Source organism: Artemia franciscana, chromosome 7, assembly GCF_032884065.1.
Source record: "Artemia franciscana chromosome 7, ASM3288406v1, whole genome shotgun sequence".
NCBI classification, from domain to species: Eukaryota; Metazoa; Arthropoda; class Branchiopoda; order Anostraca; family Artemiidae; genus Artemia; species Artemia franciscana.
Window position 1 is genome coordinate 39,890,952 of NC_088869.1, and position 8,701 is coordinate 39,899,652.

At 33.0% G+C, this 8,701-nt stretch overlaps 1 protein-coding gene across 1 annotated transcript in view; it reads right to left on the reverse strand.

Moving 5' to 3' along the window:
- Positions 1-3,619: 3,619 nt before the first annotated feature.
- Positions 3,620-8,701, reverse strand: part of LOC136028626 (uncharacterized) — a 14,400-nt gene continuing 9,318 nt past the window's right edge. Inside the window, exon 3 of the mRNA XM_065706457.1 lies at positions 3,620-4,290. Within this exon, the coding sequence (XP_065562529.1) occupies positions 3,867-4,290 (424 nt within the window). The 3' untranslated portion in view covers positions 3,620-3,866. The remainder of the gene's footprint in view (positions 4,291-8,701) is intronic.

Sequence of the window (8,701 nt, forward strand, 5' to 3'; positions counted from 1 at the left end):
TTTAGCGTAAAGAGCGGGGCGTTGAGGACTTTTCAGGGGAAATTTTACAGTGGAAGAATTTGCCAGAGTTCTTATAGGAAATTATTTTTACTTTTTTACTTTTTCTTTGCTGATTCAATTTTAAATGTGGAGATTTTAATGGGGATTATGCGGGAAAAATTTCCCTCCGGCTGAAATTGTCTAGCGAATCTTTCTATAAGGGAAAAGGATTTTCCATGGAAAAAATTCTCCTTGGGAATACTTTTTTTGCAAGATAAGTTATCCAAGAGATATTTTCTGTGGCAGCAACTTTATGCTAGGGGGAGGACTAGCAGTAAAGCTTTTCCAAAGAGGGGAAGTTTGCAGGATGATTTGAAATAAATCAGTAATTAAAGACTTTTCAACTGCAAGGGTGCTAAGAAAAAAATTTCAGCCGGAATTATCCGCATTTCCCTCCGGTTGGAATTGTCTAGAGAATCTTTCTGTAAGGGAAAAAGATTTTCCACGGAAAAGATTCTCCTTGGTGGTATTTTTTTGCAGGATAAGTTATCCAGGGGATATTTTCGGCGGCTGCAACTTTATACTAGGGGGAGGACTAGCAGTACAACATTTCCAAAGAGGGGAAGTTTGCAGGATGATTTGAAATAAATCAGTAGTTAAAGTCTTTTGCACCTGCAAGGGTGCTAAGAAAAAAATTTCAGCCAGAATTATCCGCAAGGAATTTTCTGGGGAAATTTTCCTGGTGGGCATATTTTACGTAGGAGAAACTTTTCATAGAGGCATTTTCTGTGGGGGATGAAATTTTTCATGGACGGTGAGTAAGATTCCCAGTCATTATTCAAAAAACGATCAGAAATTGAAAAAGAATAGATTATTTCAATTGAAAGTAAGGAACAACATTAAAACATAAAACAACATAAATTATCACGCACATGAGGGAGGTCACCTTCTCCTCAAAGCCTCAGTCTTTATTCTAAAATTTAACTTTCTGTGACAATTTTTTAGGACACTCCTGGAATTCAAGAGTAGTTTAATTAAAACAGTATGAAGTCTTTTTTTAGGTACTAAAAATTTTAGCGTGAAGAGCGAGGTATAGAGGATGAGGTGTCCCCCTCGTACGCGTAATGATTTATATTTGCTTTAAGTTTTGATTTTGCTCCTTATTTTCAGTTGAAAAACTTGTTTTTAAATTTATTTATATCTTATAATTGTACATCTATAAAGTATCTTGTCGGACATTAAAGAATCTAACCTCCCGTAGACTGCTTCAGGTCATTCACTACTCGTGAGGCATATTTTTTTTTTAACTGAGTAAAAAGAAGCATACCCTCGTACAGAATAAAAAATTATATTTCGTTTCAGTCTGACGCTTCTGCCAGAAATCTATGACCAGGGCGAAACTCGAGATTAACTCCAAGGAATCCGCAATCTAGAATTTATGTCTATTAATTGAAATCTTAAAAAGGGGTACTCTTAAGGCTCATTCATAATATAACTTTACAAATAGCCAGAATTAGGTAGGGCTAATTTGAGCCGATAAGAATTCTTCACAAAAAATTTTCAGCTAATTATTTAAGAAATCTGACTGGCTCAAATTAGAACTAGCCAATAATCTGACTTAAAAATCTCATTGTGAATGGACCTTTTAAACTTCTTTAATCTTTTGCAAAATAATTTTCATTTACCAGCTTGTTGTTTAAGCCTTTTCTAATATACTTACTTTTACCTCTCCTACACTTTTTGGGGTAGTTTGTATTTAAAACTGCTAGGGATTTATAAATGATTTAAAGCCTTAGTTAGTGATCCTTAATCAGAAGATTGGTATCTGCTCTACGCACACCATTGATCAGCATGCACTTTTTTTTAAGTTTTGTTGAGTTTTTTTTTTAAGTTTAGTGAGTCAAAGCTGAAAATTGGTGTTAACTTTTTTTTTAAATTGATTTAATTAATGTATAAATAGGTTGATTTAAAACAATTTATACTATTGATTGATGTATTGCATATAATGGGATCTATGATCGATTTAAATCCTTAGTTAGTGAGCCTTACTCAGGACATCAGTATATGCGCTACGCAGACTGTTGGTAAGCATGCAAAAGATTTTTATAGTTTTGTTTTAGCTTTTTAAGTTTAGCGAGTCAGAGTTGAAAGTTGGGATTGCCTTTTTTAAAAGTATTTGATTTTAATTGAGTTTATTTAAAATGATTTATAATATTGATTGATTTATTATATATAATGGGATTTATAGTTAATTTAAATTCTTAGTTAGTGAGCCTTAATCAGGAGATCAGGAGAATCGTTTTTGAAGTAAAGCATGTTTAGATTTTGGCTCACCGCACATGAATAATTTAAGCTAAATTTGCATATCAATTTTTTTATAAATTAGAAAAGGCTTTTTAATAGTTTTTTCAGAAGACTTTGATAAGAAAAGGGGTGGGAGAGGAGGCCTGGTTACCCTTCACTTTATGGCTACTTAGAATGCAACTAGATCTTTTTTTTTGTACAAGCGTTTTTGTTAGTAATATACCTACGCACCTTACGGATTAACTTAAGTAACAAACTTCTATGTTTGTGTATTATCATTACGTTTATGAGGGGGTTCGCCTCCTCGTCAATACCTCGCTCTTTACTCTAAAGCTTGAATTTAATTCCATAATTTAAGAATGACCAATGAATCACAAAGGCCGTAGAACAAATAGTTGAAATTATGAAAAATACTTTAGGATGAAGAGCAAGGTAATATGGAGGAGTCGAACCCCCTTACATACTTAATTTCTTATGTTTGTTTTTATTTTTAATGCTACACATTACTTCCAGATAATTTTTCTCATTTTTTTTTTATTATTCTGGAAAATCCATCATGGAAATTCTCTTCCCTCATGATAAATTCCTCCATGATAATATCCTCCCACGTAGCCCCCTCCCCTCTAACTCGCCTTCAACCAGATAAATTTGCAGCTAGATTTAAGTCCAGCCACGTGCAGGGAAATATTTTCAAACAAAATGTGTTTTTATAAAAACACAGGTAACAGAATACCGTTTTATATGTTACCTATAAAAACACATTTTGTTTGAAAATATTTCCCTGCACGTGGCTGGACTTAAATCTAGCTGCAAATTTATCTGGTTGTACGTAGAATACGTACAACCAGTATAGCTACTATTAACTAGTATAACCAGTATATGTACGTATAACTACGTAAATACGTACGTAGAATACGTACATCTAGCTGCAAATTTATCTGGTTGTACGTAGAATACTGTTCACGATTGCAACCTGTTTTTGCAATCACGATTGCAATCGTGGCTGGACTTAAATCTAGCTGCAAATTTATCTGGTTGTACGTAAAATACTGTTCACGATTGCAATCTGTTTTTCTTGCAGATGCTGATACACGTGTTTTCTGGTAGGAGCTGACAGATCACAAGTTAGTACGTCCATGTTTCCACGTCCATGTCGTCAATGCCTTGAAGATCTCTCACTCTAGCAATAAAATATGTGCACCGATTATGAACAATGGAATAATAATAGTTGCTTACGAATTCATCGCAACTAAAATAATATTTTGGTAACTGAGTAGCCAAAAGAAATGTTAAGAAGCCACGTGTTCCGGCAGAAATAAAACTAAAAAGGGCCCAAGTACAAGAAAATATTTATTTTTATTTTTTTATGGCATTATTACTTTAGAAAAACTAAAATTTTCTTATACATGAAATAATATCTTCTTAGATCCTCCCCGTTCGTCGTACAAATTTACAAGTGCTAAAGTTTAGTGAGTACAATACATGTGACTTTTGGACACTTGTAGGCAAATCTAGTTTAACTCGTGCTTCTTTTACAGTTCAATACCTTAAACAGAATAATTTACTGAATATTAATTCGTTCATTAAAAAAATGAATGGTAAAATTTATAGAATTTGCTCAAAATCTTTGAAGTTAGGGCACCAAATAGTGGATATCTGTTATGAAGCAAGGGTTCTTGCTTAGGTTTTGCCAGTGAGTCAGGTTGCAGACGACGACGAAGACGACAGGGATCTTCCTCACCAAACAGTGGAAATTCCTCAAGGGCTAGGGCTTTTGCACATGCAGGTTTCTTAAGTTTTTGGGTAACAGACCTCGTACAAGAACTAAGTCCAAGATCCAATGGTGTGCACGTTAGGATCATAGTTTTGACCTGAGTGGTGGTGATTATGGTTGAAATTGCTGTCAACCTCTGAGTAACAGTTTGTATAAAGTTCAATCCCAATCTTGGTTGCTTTCCAATTAATTCGTGAGGCATTTCATCTTCAGTAGCTACATTTTCATTTGCTCTGTAAAAAAAGAAGAAAAATATTTAAAATAAGAAATACATATATATGTATATATATATATATATATATATATATATATATATATATATATATATATATATATATATATATATATATATATATATATATATATATATATATGCTTGAATATAACTGTATTTTAATTTAATTTAGACTTCTATCCCTTAAAAAGAACTTGTTGAATATAAGTTTGTAACCATTGAAAATAAAAATAATGAAAATTATAAAATATGGTCAAACTTTTCAGTCTTAAAGCACCAAGTTTTGAACTTCTTTTACGAAACAATGGTTCCTGTTCAGATTTTGCCTGTGAGTCAGTTTATTAATGATCCCAGGGAAATTCCTAAGCCGTCTGAAATTCTTTAAGTAACATCCAAACAGAGAAGGGCTAGCATTTGTTTTGTCCATTTTTTTTTTTTTTTAGTAAATAAACCTCGATAGTTCAAGACTAGGTCCAAGATCTAATAATGTGCAAATTAGAATGTCAATTTTTACCTGAGTAGTGATAATTTTGCTTAAAATTACTATCACACTAAGTAACAGTTTGGATGAAGTTCGATTCCCATTTTGGCTGCTTTTCAATTAATTCGTGAAGCTCAGTTGATTCTTGTTTTGTAAAAAAGAACCAAAAGGGGGATTTTGTACAAACCAACCAAATGGGGACTTCTTAGTTGGAAGGCGAGTTAGAGGGGAGGGGGCTACGTGGGAGGATATTATCATGGAGGAATTTATCATGAGGGAAGAGAATTTCCATGATGGATTTTCCAGAATAATAAAAAAAAAATGAGAAAAATTATCTGGAAGTAATGTGTAGCATTAAAAATAAAAACAAACATAAGAAATTAAGTATGTAAGGGGGTTCGACTCCTCCATATTACCTTGCTCTTCATCCTAAAGTATTTTTCATAATTTCAACTATTTGTTCTACGGCCTTTGTGATTCATTGGTCATTCTTAAATTATGGAATTAAATTCAAGCTTTAGAGTAAAGAGCGAGGTATTGATGAGGAGGCGAACCCCCTCATAAACGTAATGATAATACACAAACATAGAAGTTTGTTACTTAAGTTAATCCGTAAGGTGCGTAGGTATATTACTAACAAAAACGCTTGTACAAAAAATAAAAAGATCTAGTTGCATTCTAAGTAGCCATAAAGTGAAGGGTAACCAGGCCTCCTCTCCCACCCCTTTTCTTATCAAAGTCTTCTGAAAAAACTATTAAAAAGCCTTTTCTAATTTATAAAAAAATTGATATGCAAATTTAGCTTAAATTATTCATGTGCGGTGAGCCAAAATCTAAACATGCTTTACTTCAAAAACGATTCTCCTGATCTCCTGATTAAGGCTCACTAACTAAGAATTTAAATTAACTATAAATCCCATTATATATAATAAATCAATCAATATTATAAATCATTTTAATTAAACTCAATTAAAATCAAATACTTTTAAAAAAGGCAATCCCAACTTTCAACTCTGACTCGCTAAACTTAAAAAGCTAAAACAAAACTATAAAAATCTTTTGCATGCTTACCAACAGTCTGCGTAGCGCATATACTGATGTCCTGAGTAAGGCTCACTAACTAAGGATTTAAATCGATCATAGATCCCATTATATGCAATACATCAATCAATAGTATAAATTGTTTTAAATCAACCTATTTATACATTAATTAAATCAATTTAAAAAAAAAGTTAACACCAATTTTCAGCTTTGACTCACTAAACTTAAAAAAAAAACTCAACAAAACTTAAAAAAAAGTGCATGCTGATCAATGGTGTGCGTAGAGCAGATACCAATCTTCTGATTAAGGATCACTAACTAAGGCTTTAAATCATTTATAAATCCCTAGCAGTTTTAAATACAAACTACCCCAAAAAGTGTAGGAGAGGTAAAAGTAAGTATATTAGAAAAGGCTTAAACAACAAGCTGGTAAATGAAAATTATTTTGCAAAAGATTAAAGAAGTTTAAAAGGTCCATTCACAATGAGATTTTTAAGTCAGATTATTGGCTAGTTCTAATTTGAGCCAGTCAGATTTCTTAAATAATTAGCTGAAAATTTTTTGTGAAGAATTCTTATCGGCTCAAATTAGCCCTACCTAATTCTGGCTATTTGTAAAGTTATATTATGAATGAGCCTTAAGAGTACCCCTTTTTAAGATTTCAATTAATAGACATAAATTCTAGATTGCGGATTCCTTGGAGTTAATCTCGAGTTTCGCCCTGGTCATAGATTTCTGGCAGAAGCGTCAGACTGAAACGAAATATAATTTTTTATTCTGTACGAGGGTATGCTTCTTTTTACTCAGTTAAAAAAAAAATATGCCTCACGAGTAGTGAATGACCTGAAGAAGTCTACGGGAGGTTAGATTCTTTAATGTCCGACAAGATACTTTATAGATGTACAATTATAAGATATAAATAAATTTAAAAACAAGTTTTTCAACTGAAAATAAGGAGCAAAATCAAAACTTAAAGCAAATATAAATCATTACGCGTACGAGGGGGACACCTCATCCTCTATACCTCGCTCTTCACGCTAAAATTTTTAGTACCTAAAAAAAGACTTCATACTGTTTTAATTAAACTACTCTTGAATTCCAGGAGTGTCCTAAAAAATTGTCACAGAAAGTTAAATTTTAGAATAAAGACTGAGGCTTTGAGGAGAAGGTGACCTCCCTCATGTGCGTGATAATTTATGTTGTTTTATGTTTTAATGTTGTTCCTTACTTTCAATTGAAATAATCTATTCTTTTTCAATTTCTGATCGTTTTTTGAATAATGACTGGGAATCTTACTCACCGTCCATGAAAAATTTCATCCCCCACAGAAAATGCCTCTATGAAAAGTTTCTCCTACGTAAAATATGCCCACCAGGAAAATTTCCCCAGAAAATTCCTTGCGGATAATTCTGGCTGAAATTTTTTTCTTAGCACCCTTGCAGGTGCAAAAGACTTTAACTACTGATTTATTTCAAATCATCCTGCAAACTTCCCCTCTTTGGAAATGTTGTACTGCTAGTCCTCCCCCTAGTATAAAGTTGCAGCCGCCGAAAATATCCCCTGGATAACTTATCCTGCAAAAAAATACCACCAAGGAGAATCTTTTCCGTGGAAAATCTTTTTCCCTTACAGAAAGATTCTCTAGACAATTCCAACCGGAGGGAAATGCGGATAATTCCGGCTGAAATTTTTTTCTTAGCACCCTTGCAGTTGAAAAGTCTTTAATTACTGATTTATTTCAAATCATCCTGCAAACTTCCCCTCTTTGGAAAAGCTTTACTGCTAGTCCTCCCCCTAGCATAAAGTTGCTGCCACAGAAAATATCTCTTGGATAACTTATCTTGCAAAAAAAGTATTCCCAAGGAGAATTTTTTCCATGGAAAATCCTTTTCCCTTATAGAAAGATTCGCTAGACAATTTCAGCCGGAGGGAAATTTTTCCCGCATAATCCCCATTAAAATCTCCACATTTAAAATTGAATCAGCAAAGAAAAAGTAAAAAAGTAAAAATAATTTCCTATAAGAACTCTGGCAAATTCTTCCACTGTAAAATTTCCCCTGAAAAGTCCTCAACGCCCCGCTCTTTACGCTAAAGTTTGATTCTTTCTCACAATCTACTTTTTAAAACAATAAAAGACTTTAATGTGAAAAGCGAGGCATGGAAGAGGGGACAACAACTTTCATATACGGAATAATTTCTGTTTATTTTAAGTTTTAATGTTGCTCCTTTCTTGCTTAAAGAACAGTTAAAAGAAAACTTTTTATTTAATTTCTAAACGTTTCTGAATTAATGCATGTTTTGATTTTCTCTCACCACACCTGAATAATTAAAAGGAAATTTGCATATCAGTTTTTTTTTTGGCTCAATGGCTTCCTTATAGATTTGATCGGACAACTTTGATGAAAAAAGGGGCGAGGGAGGAGGTCTAGTTACCTTCCAATTTTTGGCTACTAAAAAAGGCAACTAGAACTTTTTAATTTTTTACGAACGTTTTTATTTGTAATACATCTACGTTAACTTGCAAATTAACTTACGTAACGAACTCCTATATCTGTATATTTTTATTACGTATGTGAGGGTGGGGGGCTGCCCCTTCGTCAATACCTGGCTCTTTAGATTAAAGTTCGAATTTTGTCCCCACTCTCTAAGAATGACCCTTGAATCACAAAGGGTTCAACCCCTCTTCAGTACCTCGCTCTTTACGCTAAAACTTAAATTTTTTCCCAATTTCTTAAGAATGACCCCTTTTCACAAAAGCCGTAGAATAAATAGTTGAAATTACTAAAAACACTTTAGTGTAAAGAGCAAGGAATTAGGAGGAGGTGACCTCATCATAAGCGTTATAATTTCTGTTCATTTTAAGTTTATATGCTGCTCCTTATTTTCA